Source organism: Diorhabda carinulata, chromosome 3 (genome assembly GCF_026250575.1).
Source record: "Diorhabda carinulata isolate Delta chromosome 3, icDioCari1.1, whole genome shotgun sequence".
In the NCBI taxonomy this organism is placed as follows: Eukaryota; Metazoa; Arthropoda; class Insecta; order Coleoptera; family Chrysomelidae; genus Diorhabda; species Diorhabda carinulata.
The window spans coordinates 4,790,890-4,813,217 of NC_079462.1; the positions used below are offsets into that span (position 1 = coordinate 4,790,890).

Consider the following 22,328-nt stretch of genomic DNA (forward strand, 5'->3'; position numbering starts at 1 on the left):
AGCTCATTCATTAAATCGTTTGTCACATTTTTGTCTTATCCATCATCCTTTTGCAAATTGTAGTAATTGATTCAAAAATTGAACAAGTATCTCCTTGCATAGTAAAAAAAATTATTTCAAAAGCAATGATGAAAACCACAAAACCATAAATTTCCATTGTATCTAGAACGCCATTTCAAAATTTGTTTTCAAACTTTTCAACTTAATTTGTATGAGGGAACAGGATTTGCCGTTTAATAACTTCCCAAATTAATAAAAGCCACAATTTCTTCAGCAGAAAGTGTGTACATATATGGCAATACCATAAATTTCAATGATTTTAATAAATTTTCCTTCAAATTTCAAATAACTAGGTAGCTAGTAGTAGACATAACCTTCAAATATTCAAATAAAATACTTTCAATTTTTTCAAAATTTTATTATTTTTTTGGGTTTGTTCCATCAAGTCGTCAATTTATAAAAAAGATGAATGATGATCCAATTTTGAAGTTTTTCTAACAAATGAAATTTCACTTCTAGAATCTTCAGTTTCTGAAAATAAATGCGAAAATGAAATTTCTGAAACAAAAAATAAAAATAATTAATACGCCAGCAATAAACACTTAGTTGGATATTCAAAGCTACCCTACCTATGTGAAATTTTGAACAGTATTCTTTCAGTTATTTAGATAGATTAAAAGCTGCACTAAAACTATCTGGAATAAAATATCACGCCTAAAATTTCAATGTTAAAGTATTAATAAACTTGTGCTTTGTATCCCTCCTGGTAATTAATTTAAATTAGCCTTGCTTAAAAATACAATCCAGGTATTATTTTTTAATATCTGTCTATGGTAGTTTTGTTCCCATCTGAAGAATATTTTAAAAAATAAATATTTTCAGGTTTATCTTGTAATGTTTCTTTGAATAAAAAAAATAAGTGACAAAACATAAAAAGTTAACAGTGACATATGAAACAATAGATTTATTGAAAATTTACACTTATGAAAATGTTTTCCAATCATTGGTAGGCAGAAAGTTTGAAATGATTGAACCCCCATGTTATGACTTATAAAAATGACAGCATGAGGCACTTATGGGGTATGGTGAAGTATTACTATAAACATAATTTTATTTGTAGCTACATGCGCTTTTCACAAAAATGATACCAATTAACCTAGAATAGATCTAGCCCCGGAAAATAATTCATTCCAACGTTAAAAATCATTCAATGATTTGATTCTTTAATGTCTTGTTAGCATAAGTTGGTTAAAATTAATATGCATATATTTAATAAACAAGTTATATTTGTAAATATGTTACCAACAAACTAGTTGATCCTGATATAAATATGCTCCCTTTAGAATAAACTAGTATGGTCTAGTCTAAATATTAGAGTATATCTAGAATGTTAAAATATATAAACTGAATAAAATACTCCTTAATTTGAAAAATAATTACTTTTATTAGAACAATTATGAATCTATGGATAATTGGCAATACAATCATAAAACAAATAAGTGTTTTTTTAATAAGAGCAAAAATCGTATTTCAATTTTTTAAATTGTTATTTATTTTTACATGGTGTGTATTGGTGGTACTTAGAATTGCAAAGTATCATTACCTAATTGATAACATATTCTAATGAGAAGACTTTAAACTTTCACTTTGTAAAATTTCGGTCAAAAACTTTTCCCTCCATTGTTTTTGATCTGCTTGTTAACTTCTATGAACGATTTTTAACGTTTAAAATGAACAATTTTGCAGAAATAGATCAATTCTAGGGATGGTTAAAATCAATTTTATGAAAACATGTAGCTTAGATCAAAATTAAATTTAAGTAATAATTTACTGTACCTACCCCACTTTTGTAATGCTGAAAAAACAATAATACAGTAGAATTCGTTAATATCACAATAATATCTGTGAAATACATTTTAAGCATTTATTCATTAAAATTTTAAATTTTTGTTTTGTGCTCTTAGACTGCCCCTGTTAGAAGTTCACAGTGCAGGTGGAAACACAATTTTATATACCCCTAGTTGGTGTAATGGATACCAAATAGTAGAGTATACAAACACCTTCCAAGGGAATTTTCCACCATATTAATTGTGTAAGCATGCAACAATTTATAGATATAATTGAAATGAGGCAAAATACATGATTTTTTCAAATAGTTGATATATTAATGTAAAAAAGTACTTACCATGATCTACTTTGATCTCGCACGCATCTTCCTGCGCTTTCTTTTTAGCCTTCGCATACGCTTCTTACGCCACTGAAAATGTTATTTATATTAGATTGAATATTTTTTCAACATTCTAGTTAACTTAATAAAAATAGCTTGTCTTGTGCTCTTAGACTGCTCCTGTTAGGGAGTACACAGTGCAGGTGGAAACACAAATTTATATACCCTTAGTCGGTGTTATAAATACTTTAAATATTAAGTACAAAAACACGTTCCAAGGGAAACTACCTGTGTAATAGATGTTAAATAATTTTATTAAATGAAAATAATCCTAATACCGTTCAAAACCAAAAAATTAATCATCTATGTATTTAACGACAAAACGTGTAAAAGTTTATATTTAATTTGAAATTTAAAAAAGAATGTATTAACAAAAACAAAAAATATGACTAGATGCTTACCTTAGCCCGCATTTCAGGTTTATTAAAAGAAGGATAGTTTAAAAAAACTAGACGATCCTTCTAATAATTATGAATTTATACGTACACTTCTTGTACTGTTCAAAACAAAAATGGAAGAGATCAGAGGATTATTGACAGACCTCAACCGTAATGTCAATTACTTAACCAGTGCAACCAATATCTAAGATATCAAAGTTCCTAGACCTAACATAGATGACAGAAAAATTAAATGGAGGTCTATGGCAACATCCCTTCGAAAGAATCAAAGGTTTCATACCATAGATATATATTTCTCAAATTTTTCCAATTCATACCGATAAAATACAGGAACACGAATTCAAATTTTATAGCTTTTAAAGATTGAATAATAATTTTCCAATTGGTAATTGTAACTCAAATTGTATTGTGCTCGATACATGATTCATTTGTTTATGGTTCTTTAAATGTGGTAACATTTGATTGCAGCTGGTGTTCTGTATATCTCTTAATTTTGACAGTTGTAAGAGCGGGATTTTGATATTTCTCTTTAAATCAACGTAGTCATATTTGCACTTGTCGAAAAGAGTGGAGTTTAACAATTATTTTATCACTTATATAAACTTTATATTTTACAGCAAAATTAAATGGTAATTATAGTTGAAATTTGATTTTATTTGCGATTATAAAGGAATGGTAAGAATGAACACTAGGTCTTCGATACGACTTTCCGACAAAAATAAAACACAATTTAGGAATCAAAATTGGATATATTATTATGAGAGTGATTCTAGTTCCGACGAACTGTCAAAACCTCCTCCTAACCCTAGAAAAAGTAAATCAAAAACAAATTCTTGTACTGGAACTCCACCAAAACAAAAGAGATTAGAAACAAGTCCAAATGTAGCTACACCAACAACAAATACTCCTTCATTAGAACGATTAAGTATTATAAGCCCCACAAAACCCAAATCTAGTAGAAAAACTTTATTCAAGGAAAATGAATCTACAAGTACTAAGGTAAGTAGATGTAAATGTTCAATTAGTTGATGAGTTCTAATTTAGTTTTATTTTAGAAAAATGGAAAAGAAATAGATGCACCTGATGATAGTAATAAAGAAGTAGAAATACCAAAGAATGTAACCTTATATCAAAGTGCCAGACAAGCACTTCACGGAACTTTACCAAACGAAATGCCAGGAAGAGAAAGGGAACTAAGCCAGTTGAGGGATTTTATAGTACAACATATTGAAAACAGTACCTCAGGTTCTCTTTATATCAGTGGACCACCAGGCACGGGAAAAACTGCATCTTTAAACATGATACTCCAAGATAACCATGTGAGTATATAATTGTACAACATTATTAATCTTATTTTATCCATTCAACTTATATTGATGTGAAGTTAAAGTCTGTTGCATGATTTTTGAGCTGCTGTAGACAGGAAGGAAAATTCCCAATTGCAACTTTATTATCATACTAATAAGATTAATATATAAAAACTGCATCTCTCTGATGTTATATCACTGTTCTAAAAACACAATGACAACTGCTAAAACTGAAATTTTACAGAAGAACAAAAAGGAAAAAATATATTTGACATATGTGAAAATAAATCAGTTGACTGAAAATATTGACAAATGTGAATATAAAGCACATATTCCTCACTTTTATTTTTACAGACTTAGAATTAAACAAGATTAATTTCTAAGCCCAATATTCAACATTTTATTTCTTGTTTACATACCTTTTATGAAGGCATACTTATTGATTTATGTCATATAAAATGGATAACTGATTATTAAGCCGAACTATGGTAAAAAGAAAACAAAAAACAAGATAAAATCAAAACACTTTGTTTTGTTTTATTCTTTCAAGAAAAAGATATGTTTTAAATTATTGCTTAACATTAAAAAATTAATATAAAATGGATAAAAATTCAACGACATCAATAATTTATCAATCTCCCTAAGCAAAAGAAAAAAATAAATAAAATAAAAAAACAAACTGATACTGATAACTACTTTTTTGAATCAGATATAGTAGTCACAAGGAAAAAGAAAACTTTTTTTAATTCAGGTTTTTATATTTGATTTTATCATTTCTATTTTGTTTCTTTTATTGTACATAATTCGAAATTTTAAATATCCTTTTTTATACAAACTATATATGCAAATTCAAATGCATAAAAAATAATTATTCATCTTATATATAAAATGATACTTCCACGCCTATGATTTCAAGAGTTCTAGTAAAGTTTCTATCTGCAATTTTTCCCTCTGCCACTTTAGACGTGTAGCTCAAAAAAGGTGCAACTCTATAAAATTTTTTCTTTTCAGATTTCTTCTAGTGTTGATAATGTATATGTAAATTGTACTGCAATTAAATCTCCCACAGCTATCTATTCAAGAATATGTAAGGAATTGAATATTAAAGTGAATGGCAAAAGTGAAAAAGACCACTTACAACAGTTGGATAAATATTTAAAAAAGAAGCATAAACCTATGTGAGTATTTATATTATATTTATTCATTTATACCCTTTTTAGTCAACATTAATTATATAAATATATAATGCAATGATTATAGTGAAAATTTTTGAATTTCGTTCCTATTCACATTTATAAGTCACTGAGAATTGCACTATAGAATGCCAACATGAAGAAGAACTAAAATATTCATAAAGAAAGAACAGATAGATGTAATGGTCATATCTGAAACTCACTTTACTCATAAATCATTCTTTAAAATAGCTACCATATTTACCACACAAATCACCCAGGTAATGCAGCACATGCTGGATCATGTCACTAAAGTAAGCAGAGCAATATGCGCAGACTAAATAAACAATTAGCGGAAATTCAAGTGCTATATTACAAAATTTTCTGCTATGCAATTCCTATGTACAATTCTGTGGATGGTAGAGTGTGAATGGCGGAACCAAATTCGTGATGTGGAATTTCATTTAAAATGAAACTCATTCTTAGTGTTAAGAGTTTTTTTAGAAGTTTAGATATAATTGACCACATGGATCTGTAGGAGGCTACATAATTTGGGTTTTTACCTAGCTTGGGTACTGTTATATTAAGTTATTAATTAGGTTAGCATTACGATACGTTTTTTGGAGAGTTCTTTAAACATTTTTTACCCTTACTTGTTCAAGTCCAGGCTCTGTTGGCTCTACAGTGTAGGAATTGTAAATTAAGTTTTCCATTATTTCTTATTCATCATCTATATCATCATTGCGTGTGAAAATTTCAGGAAGGTGTTCTGCAAGTGCCATCTCTTTGTTTTTCCTTGTGCAATTCTTTTTGTGCTCATTTACTGGATAATGATCAGTTGTATATAAGTATATAAGTATATATAAGTTGTATATAAGTATTGCTAATCGTGTGATATCACTAAAGTCAGCAGAGTAATATGAGATGACAGAAAAAACAATAAGCAGAAATTTAAGTGCTACAAAATTTTTCGCTGTGTAAGACTTTGAGAAATTGCTTTAGAAAAAAGTTAGCAAAGCAATGCAAGATAAATGGCAAAATGAATAGATAATGAGAGTAAAATGCTTCCATAATTAAATGCTCCGATGTTCCAAAAAAAATTTTTCCCTATTCTTGCATGGAATTGGCGATTTTTTTTTGGAGAGTGAAAAAGCTTCACAAAAAGACGTCACGAAAGCAACCGCTTTTCCCGAGTTTTCTCAGTAGAACACTTTCATTAGCGAGAAATTAGATTCATGTGGTTTTGTTAGGTCTTAAATAATAAGGTACTCGGCCAATGCCAATTAAATGCTGTATCTATATGTATAATTGATAACGAACTAAAGCTGAACATCAGCCTAAAAACTTCAAATGAACTTGAAGAAGGCACGGAAAAATTAATTCAAACACACAAACTAAACAAGCCACGCATATTCGATGTGAAAAAGAGAAAACTCTAAATACACATCTTGCAATTAAACACATAATAAAAGAAAAATGTAAAGCTATACGTTAATAGCAACAAAGTCATAGTCCAACACCTTGCTGAAATTTTATGCTTAAAGAACTCTCCAAAAAACATATCGTAATGCTAACCTACTTAATAACTTAATAGAACAGTACCCAAGCTAGGCAAAAACCCAAATTATGTAACCTCCTACAGACCCATTTGGTTAATTATATCTAAACTTCTGAAAAAACCCTTAATACTAAGAATGAGTTCCATTTTAAATGAAACTTTACCAATTTGGTTTTTGCCATTTACACTCTATCACCCAACAAAACCACAGAATTATACATATGATCAATAGATCCCGCAGAGAAAAAAAATTGCCCATCAGTATTCCTTTTCATAATCAAGCCTTTGATAAGGTATGGCACAGATGCATTCTTTTCAAAATAAAACTTCCATCTTACTTCCAATTATTGAAGTCTTACACGACAAGCAGACAGTTCAAAACCAGAATTAATGGGTAAGTTCCTGATCAAGTCTGGAGTACTACAAAGCAGCATTCTGGGGACACTGTTTTATTTACTAAATACATCCGTGTAAATACTTTAACAGAAACATTTACAGATGATACAGTCATTTTATCTAATCATTAAGATGCAAGAACTGCGCCAGCTCGCTTCCAACACCACTCAAAAAGACAAGGAAGTGGAATACGGAAATAAACGAAAATATTTTTACATAAGCTATTATGGTTCCTAAAATACTGTACAAAGATTTTATTTTATCATTGTATCAGCATTTTGCTTTTCATTTATTATCATTACTTTGATTTCATTAATGTTCACTACCGATTTAGATTTTTTATATCTTTAGAGTATTTAGGTATAATTTTTTTTAGTTTGCTAGTGCTGGACGAAATTGACCAACTAGAAAGCAAAAACCAATCGATCCTGTATACAATATTTGAATGGCCCTCTAAACAAAACGCTCAAGTATTATTAATAGGAATAGCAAATGCTCTTGACTTAACTGATAGGATTCTTCCAAGACTTCAGTCGCGCTGTGAGCTAAAACCTAATCTAATGCATTTTGCTCCATACACAAAGTCACAAATTGTTGAAATTTTTACGTCAAGATTAAGGTCAGCTGGTGTATTGGAAATATTTTCAACTCCGGCAGTACAAATGTTAGCAGGTAAAGTAGCAGCAGTATCTGGAGATGTCAGAAGGGCGTTAGATATAGGAAGAAGGGTAGTAGAATTAGCCGAACAGAGTAAAAAAAGTGGGGCTTTAAAAGCAGTAGAAAACTTGGCAAATCAACTAGTAGAAGAAGAATTAAAAACAGTGGATCTTAAACAAGTATTGAATGTTTTAAATAATATTTATGGTACATCTCAAAACCTGGACGACAAGGGCGACGAATCCTTTCCATTACAACAAAAAATAATTGTGTGTTCTTTGTTATTGATGTTGAAGAAAAGTAGTAATAAGGATATTACAGTAGGAAAACTACATGAAGTATACCGTAGAGTTTGTGATAAAAGAAAAATTAGCTCTGTCGACCAAGCAGAATTTGTGGGATTATGCTCATTAATAGAGACGAGAGGTATGATAAGTATTACTGGAAAAAAGGAACCGAGATTGAACAAAGTTAGCTTGGTGTGGGATCGGGAAGAAGTTACAAGTGCTTTGAAAGATAAACAGTTGATTTCAGAAATTTTACAGGATGAATCCTGTTTGGGAAAATTTTAAAGTAAATAATGTTTTATTTTTAAAGATTATGACATACTGTTAGTATTTTCAAGGGCCCACATTAAATATTTAATAGTTTGACATAGGAATTAGCAATTCATTAGCTAATAATGGCTCTAATGAGAAAGCAGGTACTAGTACGACAACCTTCCACCTATTAAGTATTTTGTGTATATCATTGGAAAAGTATAGTATACAAAACATGGCAGAAACTGTATATTTCATACTTGTGCGACAAGATGATAAATAAGAGTTTGAGTATAATCATCTTGTCACACAAATATAAAATATCCTATTTTTATATAAATATTTTAAATGACATAAGTGTATCAAATAATTACTTTTATAATTCAAATTTTGTTACTATTTTATTTTTACAACATAATTAGAAACAATATAACCTTTATTAAAGAACTGTATAAATTTTAATTTATTTTTAAAAATATTTTAGCTAAATTGATTGTTTAGTTTAGCTTTAAAATTATAATTTGAACTGATTTTTATGTTTCCTTCTCTTTAACAGTTAATCTCTTTATAGTTACTACCCCAGAGTTATACGGACCCTGGGGTAGTAACAAATAAGATATTTATTAAAACATTACTTAACTCTGTTCATATGACTTGATGTAATTTTACATTGAATTACATATATATATATATATATATATATATATATATATATATATATATATATATATATATATATATATATATATATATATATATATATATATATATATATATATATATATATATATATATATATATATATATATATATATATATATTACACCATATGTTTGTTCTTCCTTGATAATAATTGGTGGAATCTTTTTAACATAACTTTTTCCAATTCTAAATTGTCCAAATCTTTATCCAGAAGAATAAATTAAAAGTGCTCGATTTGCCTGTCAATTCATCAGATAAAAACAACTTATGACACATTCTTAAGTAATGTTTGCTAAGGTGGATTGCACTAAAAGAAGACATTAAACTAGTAGAGTCAAAGGTTAGACATGTTTAGGTTTTTTCTTTCAAGGGTGGACATATTTCGAATTAATATAAAGATTATAGGAAATAATGAATAAAAGTCAATATTTTAGAAAAAGGTTTTCTTTACATGAATCTTGATTAATTCCCACATTTTGTTATATAGTCGTAAAAAATCGTGACATCCTAGAGATTCGACTCGACTATCTTCGAGTTTAATCAATTCTCGGGGAGATGCAATTTTAAGAACCAATATGCTATATGTTAACCAATTCAAAACTTGTCATAAAGGGTTTCAATTTTATTGGACTAGAGAGGGGGATACAGGTTAACATAAAATGAAAATATTTACAATTCAAAGCTTCAATTTTATTGCAAATGCTTATATGAGTAATAAATATATAAAATGCAAAATAAAACTTATTTAATAGGAGCACCAACCATAGTTTTGCTTCTTATTTTATCACCTGTTTTAGTTACCAAGTTATTACCCTGCCATTGTGCTACACATTCCAAATTAACTTTCAAGTCTGCCTGTAGTTTTTCCCATACTTTTTTCTTGGGATTAAGCACTTCATCCGGTTTTCCATCTTCAAAGTTCTCTACAAATACTCGCTCTCCTGGAACAGCATTCTCTGGTGGTATTAGAGTTTCTACTTGTCTAGGTTCTTCTCTGAGAAATGATGTCATTGAATTAATATCACAATATAAAAACCTCTATGTTGTACAAATCATTTTTTGATCAAATTAATTTAATATAGCAATACTGAGTCATAGATTTGTATTGGACGCTAAATAAAAGTACTTTACTATACTAACAAAACCTTTATGTCAAAACCATGGTTACCAGATTGTTTTTCTGCTTGTATTTGCAAGCGATTAGAAAGAAAACATCCAATTGATGTCGAATCTTTCCAATGAATAGGGTTCACGCCAGCATGGCGACATAGCTACAATTGTCGCCAAATCATCAAGAAATGTCGCCAAAATCATACACATCGACGACAAATTCGTCGCCCAAAATATTTTTAAAAAAACCTATGTTTTATATTTACTGTGCTGTTTTTGCATAAAAGAATTTATATATACCGTAAAAATATGTATAAAAGTGTGTGTAGCATGCATATGTTAATTTTTTTACTTTTGTCTACCATGTTATATTTTTGGACCACTAAATCATAACTTAGGTGGTCCTTTTGGATCACTAAATTTTCATTGTTGGTGTGAACCCTACCAATGAAGTATGATTAAAAATTTTAAAAGACATATTTTTTTCTCAAATTCTTTCTTAAATCTGAGTCTTAGATGTATGCATAAACCGTTATTTTATTTCCTTATGTTCATATTTCATAGTTTTTTTTGTTTTAAATATCGTTTAAGTTTTATTTTAAATAATACCCTAGACAACACAAACTAAATTTTAAATTAAATTACTTACACAGATGCACACAAAACCATTCCTTGAGATTCGATTCCTCTCATCTTGGCAGGTTTCAGATTACACAACACCACAACCATCTTGTCTTGCATTTCTTCAATAGGTATAAAATTAACCAAACCACTTACTATTGTTCTAGGTTTTTCTTCTCCTAAGTCAATTTTTTCTACATACAAACTATCAGCTTCTGGATGTTTTGACACTTCCACAATTTTCCCTATACGTATATCCAGTCTACTAGGAACAATTTCTTCTGATGTCCCGATTTGACCAGTAGTTCCTTCTAAAAAACAAAATTGAACAATAAAGAAATAAAAACATGACATAGTACAAAATAAACCATTGATTTTGAGGTGTTAAACTTTTCTCTGAAAAAGACAGTTAGTTATTTATTTGCAATATAATTTTTAGATTTCGGAGACTAATAATTTCATTTTTTTTTCATGATATTTTAATTAAAATATATATTAAAACTAATTTATAAGGCTTATTAAAAGAACGGCTAATTCGTATACTTACTTTTATTTTGTACGGGGTAAGCTTTCTCTGTTAACTTCTTCAATTCTGGAGAATCAAAAGTTTTTCTAATGGGATCTAATAATCTATTGATATAGATTTCCACTGCTGCTTTCAGATCACCTGGATGCACTATTTCCTTAGCAAAAGCCTGCTCTAATTCATCATATACAGAAAAATTTAGGTCTCCACCGTATTCTGCTTTACGTGGAACAGAAAATTTTTCATCAGGTTTTAACAAAGGAAATAGTACATGTTTGGAAAAAGATAACAAGCCGTTATTTTCAATGTTTCCTGGTTCACAAAAAGCTTTTTTGAGTTTTTTTTTAACATTAGCGGGTGAATCTAGCAAATCAATTTTACTGTCTTCTTCTGAGGACGACATCTTTATTCCTGTGAGTCCAGGCACTAAAAGCATATGGTTGAAGTTATTTGATAATAATATTGTAATATTGGAAATTATTTTAAAAAAAGATGTGGCCAACAGAGAAAATGTCTAAAATTACATAAATCTTCCAGAAATGTAAATTAGGTACTTTAAGGGATGGTTTATCTGACTCCAAAGAATAGGAATCAATCTGGATAAATCTGGTCATCTGACATTCTTTCATTATTACAAGTATTTTCCAAATAAATTTCAACTTTTCAACTGAACAACCATATAGTTGAAAACCCAGACAAAAGGTTTTGAACCAATTTAATTGATCGAGGTGTTATATTGATATTCCTATATACAATTTTCTAATATGTGTAAATAGTTATTTAATAACCACTTAAACATTATGAATGTATGTAATCAACTAAATTCAAATTAAATGATGAGCTGGTAACTTTTACAGTCATCATAAATACCTGGGTATTTTTCAAATTTTTAAACAATCAGGTATTTTACATCATTAGTTATCCCTAGTACACCTTGAAGTAAAGTTTTTTTTAAATAAATGAATTGTCTGAATAAAATTCATTTATAATATTTATAATTATATTTGCAGAGAGCTGACTGTGCCTTGTGTGCAGGCCTAAACTTACCTCCTGATCTAAGTACTTCTACAGCCTCCTGAATTGTTACATTTAGGTTTTCATTTAAACAATCATTGTTTGTCCTATATTTTATTTAGTGTAAATTCAATTCAAAAATATGAATCAAATTAATTTCATAAAAAAAATGTTATGACCAAAATGGTTTGTAACTTTTAGTGAGGATTTCTAAAACTATTAAAGGGCTGACTTTGTAAAGAAATCCATTGGAATGTATTTATGGGCCTATTTTAATTAGTTGCAGCAGTTGAATGCTGAAAATATTTAGGGGTGATCTGCATCATGGAATATTGGTCTAGACCTACTAAAGTGGGGCATAGCACGCTGGGAAAGCCTTACTAGCTTGATTATAGGAGTGTCGCAGTTGAAAAGTTAAATACAAAGAATATTCCAATAATCATCGAATTTAGAAGATATTTTTAGAATGATACTTACCCATTGGGTTCATAAGGTGGGCTCTTTTCTTGTACCCCAGTTGTGGCAAGTATTTTTCAGCAAGTGTGAAGATTTTTCTTTGATCAACACCACCGAATTGGGCATCAACTTTGAGATACTCTTCATCCAAAGCCTGTAAAACTATAATAACAATTATTTAAATTATGTAAATATATATGGAAGAAATTTTGAAACAAGTAACTCACTAGGGTATAAAAGTCCACTAAGCAGAGGATTGTCTACTTGTTTAACCACCTCAGCTCCAGCTTTTTTCGCATCATGCTCAGTAACTACTGATGTCATTTTATACACATCTAAAGAATATTCCTTTGATAATTCATAGTCTGTTCCTTTTACAAATTTTAATTTATCAAGTGGAACCCCGATAGAATTAAGCATGGCTTTAATACTGTGTTCATAGTACTGAACTCTAAGCTCCAACAAATCCCAAGGTGCTTTCATATTGTCCAAATATGCATGAAGATCTTAAATAATCCTTGTTTGTTACACTAAGTTATGTGGTATTTATAAATATACATACCTGCAAATAGTATTGTAACTTCAACACCAGCTCTAAGAAAATCGGCTATTTTGGACATTGGTACAAAATATGCAATGTGTGGTTTACCAGTGGTGGCAGTACCCCAGTAGAGCCGAACATCGCGTTCCTTTAATATTTCTTTGATCCTATCTTCTCCTAAAACTTCTTGAAGATTTCTAGATATGAGATTGTATTTTTCATCTGGTGTTAGCTGTTGTCCTCCTGTCATATTTTTTGTTTATTTAAACAGTTTATTGTTTTTCTAGCTATTACTTTTAAAATTATTTAAATTAGAGACGAATTACAACATCTGGCAAATTTGTTGCACTTTCAAATGATGTTGTAAGTGACGAGTTAAGGTTAGAAAAGATAACCTCAATTTCTTGCACATTGCATGACAGATATTCGTTTTGCATAGCCAAATTTAAACTGTTTATCTCATAATTGAAAAGGTTCTTAAAATAAATATTATACTAATATTTTTTTACGGAGTCTTTAAGAAAAATCAATTGTTCTTCACATAAAACCTGGTTCAAATTTGTTATCACATCACAAACGAACGCCTTTGATGAAACACGTAAACTTATTAAAAAAAGAAGAGCCACGTAATAATTTAGGTTATTTTTTTGACAAAACAAGAATGGTGATGTGTTTATAATTCGTGTCAAGTTCATATAATTGCTGTTATATTTATTGATAATTATTACACACGAAAATGGTAAATTTAATAAGGAACTGTATGAGCATGTATGATTGTATTTTTAAATTCTAGCCCCTTCGACTAGATATAAAGAGAAAGCTAACAGCTCGCTCTGACCGGGTAAAATGTGTAGATCTCCACCCCACAGAACCCTGGATGTTATGTTCTCTTTACAGTGGGAATATAAATGTTTGGAATATTGAGAATCAGCAACTGGTCAAGACGTTTGAAGTATGTGATTTGCCAGTTAGAGCTGCGAAGTTCGTACCAAGGAAAAATTGGATTATTGGTGGATCTGATGATATGCAAATCAGAGTTTTTAATTACAATACACTAGATCGTGTACATTCTTTTGAAGCTCATTCTGATTATGTTAGATGTATTGTAGCACATCCAACTCAACCTTATATTTTAACTTGTAGTGGTAAGTAGGTTAATTAATTATTGGCATTAGTAATAGCGAGAAGCAGAATTTTATTTGATGAAAGAATATAATATTGAACAACATTATTTTTTATGTAGATGATATGCTTATTAAGTTATGGAATTGGGAAAAGGCTTGGGCATGTCAACAAGTTTTTGAGGGCCATACTCATTATGTAATGCAAATTGCCATAAATCCAAAGGATAATAATACATTTGCAAGTGCTTCTTTAGATAGAACATTGAAAGTATGGCAGCTAGGTGCATCAACTGCCAACTTTACCCTTGAAGGACATGAAAAAGGTGTTAACTGTGTAGATTATTATCATGGGGGTGATAAACCATATTTAATATCTGGAGCAGATGATAGATTGGTGAAAATTTGGGATTACCAAAACAAAACTTGTGTTCAAACATTAGAAGGACATGGTCAAAATGTCACTGCTGTATGTTTCCATCCAGAATTGCCAATAGCACTCACAGGAAGTGAAGATGGTACTGTAAGAGCTTGGCATGCCAACACTCATAGATTAGAAAGTAGCTTAAACTATGGTTTTGAAAGAGTTTGGACAATATGTTGTCTGAAAGGATCAAATAATGTAGCATTGGGGTATGATGAAGGTAGTATTTTAGTCAAAGTGGGTAGAGAAGAACCTGCCGTTAGTATGGATGCCAGTGGAGGAAAAATTATTTGGGCCAGACATGCCGAACTTCAGCAAGCCAATCTTAAAGCACTTCCTGAAGGTATGTGCCTCATACAAATAATTCTATTGTAATTAAAAAACATTAAATATTATAATTACATTTCAGGTGCTGAAATACGTGATGGAGAACGTCTCCCTGTTTCTGTAAAAGATATGGGTGCCTGCGAAATTTACCCACAGACTATTCAACATAATCCCAATGGTCGTTTTGTAGTTGTGTGTGGAGATGGTGAATACATAATATACACTGCCATGGCTTTGCGTAATAAAGCATTTGGTAGTGCACAAGAATTTGTGTGGGCTCAAGATTCCAGTGAATACGCTATTAGAGAATCTGGGTCCACTATCAGGATCTTTAAAAATTTCAAGGAAAAGAAAAATTTTAAATCAGACTTTGGAGCCGAAGGTAATATAAATCAAAATGTAACAGTTTGCTCTACAGTTATCTTATTGTTACTTCAAGTAAACCAATTTTTCTATAATTATAATAATTTTCTGTTCTCTGGCAATGGTATAGTAGGTTATGGTTTTATCTATCAGTACTTGAAATTTATTTGGATGATGGCTTATATTCTACTGTAGGTAGCATTCCAATAAAGTTCCGAAGCATTTTAATTTGAATCTATCTGATGGAAGACCAGACTAGATCAACTAATAAGTTCTTTGCTTTCAATCCATTACAAATTCCATCTATAACCATTAGAAGGCTTGGAATTAGTTGCTAAATATCTCTTGTTTTAAATTGAAAAAAAAAAATAAATCATAAGTTACCAGAAAACTAAATGTTTACAAAAATTTTAGGTATATATGGTGGTTACCTCTTGGGGGTAAAATCAGTATCTGGATTAACTTTCTATGATTGGGAAACTCTTGATTTGGTTCGTAGAATTGAAATCCAACCTAAAGCTGTTTACTGGTCAGATAGCGGGAAACTTGTTTGCTTGGCTACTGAAGACAGTTATTTTATTCTGTCTTATGATGTTGATGAAGTACAGAAGGCCAAGGATAATAACCAGGTTAGTGGATCCAATATATATTAGGGTGCTTCAAAAAGTTTTTTGTGACTCTTACCTTCTCAAATGTTTCTATTTAATGTAAAGAAAATCCTTTCAAAAAATGAGCTCTATAGCTCAACTCTAAGGGGTCACTTTTTTATTTTAGTTTCCCATTCAATTAACATGATTTTTTTAAATTTGGAATTACACATAATTTATGAAATTTTTTTACGAAAAACTATATTATATTCTTAAATTTTTAAGTTAAATCTTTAAGCTTTACAAAATTGTAAAACACTTAAATTGTCTTTGAAAGAAAAGTAGTAGCCATCAAAAAATTATTCAATTTTGAAGATTGAGAAAATAGTATACAATATTTTTTTTACATCATCTGTAAAATGTTTACTTCTACTATTAAGCAGTATTGTTTTTGTATGGATCACAAATTTTAAACATGGTTGGGAGCACTTATAAAATCTAGATCATATGGTCGTGAAATCATCAGTATTGCAAGCTGTTTCTTAAAATTTCAAAATTCAGTTATTTTTGAAAATAATCTTACCCCGTACTCAACTTTGAAAATATAGGTTTTTTTGTAAAAAATTGCATAAATTATGTATAATTTCAAATGGAATAAACTTGTTTTCCATTAATTAAATGAGAAATTAAAAAAAGAAAAGAAAAAAAGGCGACCTCTTAGAGTTGACCTATGGAGCTCATGATTTTATGAGGATTTTTCTCACATCAATTAAAAACATTTGAGGGGATAAGAGTCAAAAAAAAATCTCATATCCTAATATATGTACACAATATATTTATGTATAGTCATTTGGGAGTTAGTCCAAAAGTTTGTTAACAAATTTTGATTTGTTTAAGATTGATTCTGATAATTTGATACAATGAAAAAAAGTATCATTTGAAATTACAACTCAAGCTCTCTATATGGCTCTATAAGGTTTTCAGTAACATGTGATCATTTTCCAATAGGAAATATCATACATGGGAATTGTTTCGAAACTATTTTTTGAATTTGTTATACCGCAATAGCAAGAGTCAATTTTTTTTTATAAAAGCAAATATATTTACTCATTACTCTTGAACTTTGAATAGAGTATCAAAGATGTTTAATAAATTCATTAAATGAGGAAGTTACCATAAAAATAATAATTTGCCATAGCAATTTGTCAATAGCTCAAAAATTTCACTATTCATCTTAGTTTGAACACGCAAATAAACTATTGCATGCGAACCATCTGAATGTGGAATGAAAAAGGAAAAATTGATGCTTAATCCATATATCTTCACATGGAATAAAGAATATCATTGATTTCAATAGACTGCTTCTTATTAATTTTTGTACTTCTTGAATAGTGAATAATTAGCAAATTTAATACGTGATCAGTGTGATCACCTCAACATTGTGTCTAAATCATCTTCATCATCTGTAATATTGTGACTTTTATTTCTATCTCTTTAATAAATTTTAGAACCCTGACAGAATCGAGGCAAAAAAATTTTCAAATTAAAACAGAGGATGCAAAGAATAAAAATTTGAGAATGGCTGAACTAAAAGAAATAAGGAACACTACATAATTTATTCAATATTCTTGTTTATTTTGTAGGTGGCAGATGATGGAGTAGAGTCGGCGTTCAATCTTCTAGGTGAAGTAAATGAATCAGTACGAACAGGTTTATGGGTAGGCGATTGTTTCATTTACACAAATGCTGTTAATCGTATCAATTATTTTGTGGGTGGAGAATTGGTGACTATAGCACATTTAGATCGTCCTTTATATGTATTGGGTTATGTTCCAAAAGATGACAGATTATATCTGGTAGATAAAGAGTTAAGTGTAGTTAGTTACCAACTGCTCCTTTCAGTACTTGAATATCAGACAGCTGTAATGAGAAGGGACTTTCCAACAGCAGACAGAGTATTACCATCAATTCCTAAAGAGCACAGAACAAGAGTAGCACATTTCTTGGAAAAACAAGGTTTTAAACAGCAAGCTTTGGCTGTGAGTACAGATCCTGAACATAGATTTGAACTAGCTGTTGCATTAGAAGATCTTAATACTGCTAGAATTTTAGCACAAGAAGCTAATAATCCACAAAAATGGAGTCAGCTAGGTGAATTAGCGGCGGCTACTAACAATGTAGAGTTAGCTAAAGAATGTATGCAAAAAGCACAAGATTACGGAGGATTGTTACTTCTAGGTACCAGTTCAGGTGATGAACAATTGGTCCGAACTTTAGCAGAAACAACACAAGCTGAAGGAAAACACAATTTATCTTTTCTATCTCATTTTTTAGTAGGGGATTTGACCAAATGTCTAGATATCCTCATAAGTACAGGAAGATTACCAGAAGCAGCATTTTTCGCAAGGTCTTACCTACCAGATAAAATTTCTGAAATAGTGGAACTTTGGAAAGCTCAATTATCAACTGTAAATCAAAAAGCTGGACAAAGCTTAGCTGATCCTAAAAATTATGAGAATCTTTTCCCCGGTCTTCAAGAAGCTTTAGTAGCCCAGAAATTTATAGAACAAAATAACACAGGATTAGCTCCTGCTTCTATAGCTCCTACAATTACTCCAAATCACGATAGGAATATTTTAGCAGAGGTGGAGGCACAGTTAAGGAATACTGGAATATCGTCAAATTTGCGAAGTGGAGTACCTGAAGAATTGCCTAGCAGTAACATTGCAGTTTTGTCTTCTATCAAGTGAGTAAAATCACTTTGAATTGATTATTTAATTGTTATTGATCTGTTATTTGGATCATGTAACCTAAACATCATATATGAATAAAAAAAAGTCTGTTATTATTTTCAATAATTCCATATTTAAATAAAGTTTTTAAAGTGTTTGCAACACTTCAGTTAATATTTCATGTAACTTTTATTTTAAACCATGTATATCTTTGATATTCAGACATATTATATGGGCCTCCAAACAATAATCCTGGATTGGATAGATCACATATCAGAGATGATTTCCAAAAAAACATTAAACCTAAAACTCTCTATTTTAATTACTTTTGTTTTGTGGCTTAATTTTTTCATGATTTATCACATTTATATTTGTTTCTCTTTATTCAGTGGTTTTATGTGTTTTTTGAGCCTTATTGATCATATATAACTATGCCTTCTTCTCTTCAGTTTAGTTTAGATTGTCAGTGAACGTGATCCAGATTACGAGTGCTATAATTATTTCATTAGAGGCTTGATAAAAATTAGGCAAAAGTTATGTATTTAATGTCTTTAAAAGTTCACTTTTTAAGTTTCCACAACACATTGCAACTTATTATTTGTTTTAGCCCCACTGATAATCAATCGAGTAAAAGTTTATTAGATCAAGATGATGATGATTTAGATTTGGATGACGTCAATATTGACGATAATATCGATACAACGGTAAGTTTTAAATAAAAATAATATATTTAAATATGTTATGAAAATTATGCCTCTTTGTTCAACGTCAGTTTTTTTTTGTAAGAAGCAAGCACAAGAAGGTAAACCCTATTAGACTCGAGTAGTTCGAGTACCTGTTGTAGAAGGTGCCTGTGGATATTGATCTTGAACTTCTATAGGTTGTAGTATTTGGGTGCCTTTGTAGCTGATTTCACAGGCTTGCACCTCTCCTAAGAAAGAAATCTCTATAAATTGACGTTCTGGGCGTCTGTAGACGCTCATGATCTACGTCTGTCTATCAAACTGCTCTATGTGAGATTATGTTGGAAGAGCAACTGTCGTGGTAGTATCGGTAAAACAGTCAGGACAGTGACCTTTCTTCTATGCTGTGGATCGCCTATAAGTCGAATTGCTTTCTTCTATATTGACACCAGCATTCTCAGGGTATACTTGGAAGCTTTGGTCTTAAAGAGGGCTTCAAGTTTTTGTGGAGATGCTTTAGTCAATTCAGCCACGTGACTATGCCAGGATATATTACTTCCAACCTCAACACTCAACAAGCTATCTTGCGGTGATGGTGATAAACCAACTCCACTCAAGATGGGTGGTAGTTTTCCCCAAGAATCCAGAGTTAAATGTGAACCAAATATGCGACCCCACAAGTCTCTTTTGTCACTGTGATTGACCTGTCTTTTCCAGCCAACAGTGAAATTTTGACTTATGAAAGCCTTTGCTTACCGCTTTTATTACAAACCAGAAAGACCTTGATCTATTTTGGCAATTGAAGCAAACATCATTCTAAGGAAACATAAAAAAGATCTTTTAGATGCTTCCATTTGGCCGATCTTTAATCCATCATATACTTTACGTGGTGTAGGTGGATCCTGAGTTTGGATTTCTAGTTCACACGCTGCTGTAAATAGTTTGGGATCCGATGTGGTGGTATTTCATTGGGCGATGGGAGTGGGCCACATCTACTACCAACGGCCAAATCTACTACCACATTGTCATGACTTGTGTTGATTTCCAGTATGATAGTTCAGGAAGTCGCTATCTTCACTTCTATTTGTAAACTATTTTGCCGAACTATCTTTTGAAAACCCTTTGGTTGAAACTATGTTCCATAACTTGTATTAATAATAGTACAGAAAGTTGCTAACCACTGGACTTTTGTTCAAGAACCCTTTGTTGAAACGACATTTTATATCTTGGTTATAAATAAATGTTGATACATTCATCACATAGCACACAGTGGTGCAAAGGGCACATTTCGGTGCAGTTTACAGGTTTCTATCCTCTTACGCCCTTTTATGAGTTCCATCCAGTATTGTTAAAGATGACTCTCCATTTCCTTCCGTTATTGGTATTTCTGTAGCCTCTTTCCATGTTAAGTTTATCTGTTGCAGTTCTTTCACGATAGTTTTCCATGTCCCTATAGGTATGCCTATTTTTCTTTTACCTGTTGTTGTCTGGTTATGTTTTTTACTGGTTTCCGTAATATACGACCTCTCCATCTCTATTTTAGCTTCGTAATCATTACGTATATTTTCTTTTCTTCAGTTTTTTTATATAACTAGTAGGCATCTGTTGGTAAAGGTCCAAATTTTATGAAACATCTTTCTATTATATTTCCAAGTGTCAGCCCCATATAACAGCGGATTTGAGATTGGTCTGAAATAGTCTTAGTTCTGTTTTCGATACATTACCTCATTACCATTCACACTCCAAAATTTATCTGCTTGGGTTATCAATCTGCCGATTGAGATATTTGAAAGTACCTTTTGTTAACCATTTCTAACAACACGTTGAAAGATTAGATTAATGGAGAAGGTCGCAAACAACGGTGTAATTTAATTATATAACTAATCTTTGGTTCTGTTGATGTGAAACATTTGGTGCATATGGAATATTTAGAGATTCAACAAACACCTGGAAATATTTTGAAATGATACCAAATACCCAAATAATGGGTATTTTTGATTTCCAAAAATATTCGTAGACAATTCCAAGCAAATCTCTCTTACATATTAAATATGTAAATATTAAATTTTAATAACTAATTACATTGTTTTTCTAGCATAGAATTTTTTATTTCATTAAATCTTATAAACGTAAGATGACAAATTTTACTTTATTATTTGCAAATCTGCTCTTGTTAAATCATTGTTCGAGTTGGTTATTTGAAGCTTGGTGCTTGAGAGACAATTCTTACTTGTTTTTTAGATTATAGATGTAATAATTTATATTAAATTTTTTGTTACAGGATATCAATATTGATGACGATTTACTGAGCGATTGAAATAATTTTGCTAATACATACCTTAGTATTAAACTGTAAATTCTTCATTCCTATTATTAAGAAAATGAATTATATGTAAGATTTCAATGTTTTATTAATATTTAAAGAAAAAATATATAAAATTTTGTGTAAAACACAGAATCGAATGACGAGTGTCCTACAAAATGCAGAAAACTTTGTTAAAAGTAATTTCCCCCCCCCCCCCCCCTTAAACACATTCAAAATTGTACACATGGTGGAATATAATGTTGCATGCAATTTCTTGCACATTGTTTGATAATATGCAATGCTCTTGTATCATGGCTGCTACTAATTAAAACGTATTTTTTCTGTATTGTTACGGAACAGTTTGTGCTCGCTGGGTCACAAATGTGTTGACTGACGAATACTAAAATTTGCTGAATCGTTGCAGCCCTCTTGAAAAGATTGTTGAATATGATCTGGCAGATCAAATAACAATTAAACAATGGATGCACCAATATTCTCTAAAGACACTGGCGATCATATGCTCATGTTATCAATATCAGGTACCATAAGATTTTAGCAAAAA

At 30.4% G+C, this 22,328-nt stretch overlaps 3 protein-coding genes and 1 long non-coding RNA gene across 5 annotated transcripts; 2 read left to right on the forward strand and 2 right to left on the reverse strand.

Annotated features, from left to right (window-relative positions):
- Nucleotides 1–489: 489 nt before the first annotated feature.
- Nucleotides 490–2,794, reverse strand: LOC130891843 (uncharacterized). Its single transcript, XR_009058955.1, has 3 exons — nucleotides 2,629–2,794; nucleotides 2,186–2,257; nucleotides 490–558 (listed from the first exon to the last, which is right to left on the reverse strand). It is a non-coding gene; the product is annotated as an uncharacterized LOC130891843 (long non-coding RNA).
- Nucleotides 2,795–3,104: 310 nt separating this feature from the next.
- LOC130891831 (cell division control protein 6 homolog) lies at nucleotides 3,105–8,785 on the forward strand. Its single transcript, XM_057796863.1, has 4 exons — nucleotides 3,105–3,624; nucleotides 3,681–3,944; nucleotides 4,944–5,110; nucleotides 7,435–8,785. Exons 1-4 carry the CDS (start codon nucleotides 3,298–3,300, stop codon nucleotides 8,285–8,287), a joined length of 1,611 nt encoding a protein of 536 aa, XP_057652846.1. The 5' UTR covers nucleotides 3,105–3,297; the 3' UTR covers nucleotides 8,288–8,785.
- Nucleotides 8,786–9,624: 839 nt separating this feature from the next.
- Nucleotides 9,625–13,833, reverse strand: LOC130891833 (tyrosine--tRNA ligase, cytoplasmic). 2 transcript variants are annotated; one of them, XM_057796865.1, is made up of 6 exons: nucleotides 13,246–13,833; nucleotides 12,911–13,189; nucleotides 12,705–12,845; nucleotides 11,235–11,639; nucleotides 10,716–10,998; nucleotides 9,625–9,950 (listed from the first exon to the last, which is right to left on the reverse strand). In XM_057796865.1, the coding sequence occupies exons 1-6, from the start codon at nucleotides 13,472–13,474 to the stop codon at nucleotides 9,698–9,700; spliced, it is 1,590 nt and encodes a 529-aa protein (XP_057652848.1). In that variant the 5' UTR covers nucleotides 13,475–13,833; the 3' UTR covers nucleotides 9,625–9,697. The 2 variants fall into 2 exon arrangements, with proteins under 2 accessions (XP_057652848.1, XP_057652849.1); XM_057796866.1 differs by having other exon boundaries at nucleotides 11,235–11,429; nucleotides 13,246–13,618.
- Nucleotides 13,821–21,912, forward strand: LOC130891826 (coatomer subunit beta'). The gene is made up of 8 exons (XM_057796857.1): nucleotides 13,821–13,963; nucleotides 14,018–14,369; nucleotides 14,468–15,112; nucleotides 15,179–15,478; nucleotides 15,874–16,088; nucleotides 17,690–18,792; nucleotides 19,386–19,482; nucleotides 21,743–21,912. The coding sequence occupies exons 1-8, from the start codon at nucleotides 13,961–13,963 to the stop codon at nucleotides 21,776–21,778; spliced, it is 2,751 nt and encodes a 916-aa protein (XP_057652840.1). The 5' UTR covers nucleotides 13,821–13,960; the 3' UTR covers nucleotides 21,779–21,912.
- The last annotated feature ends 416 nt before the right edge of the window (nucleotides 21,913–22,328 follow it).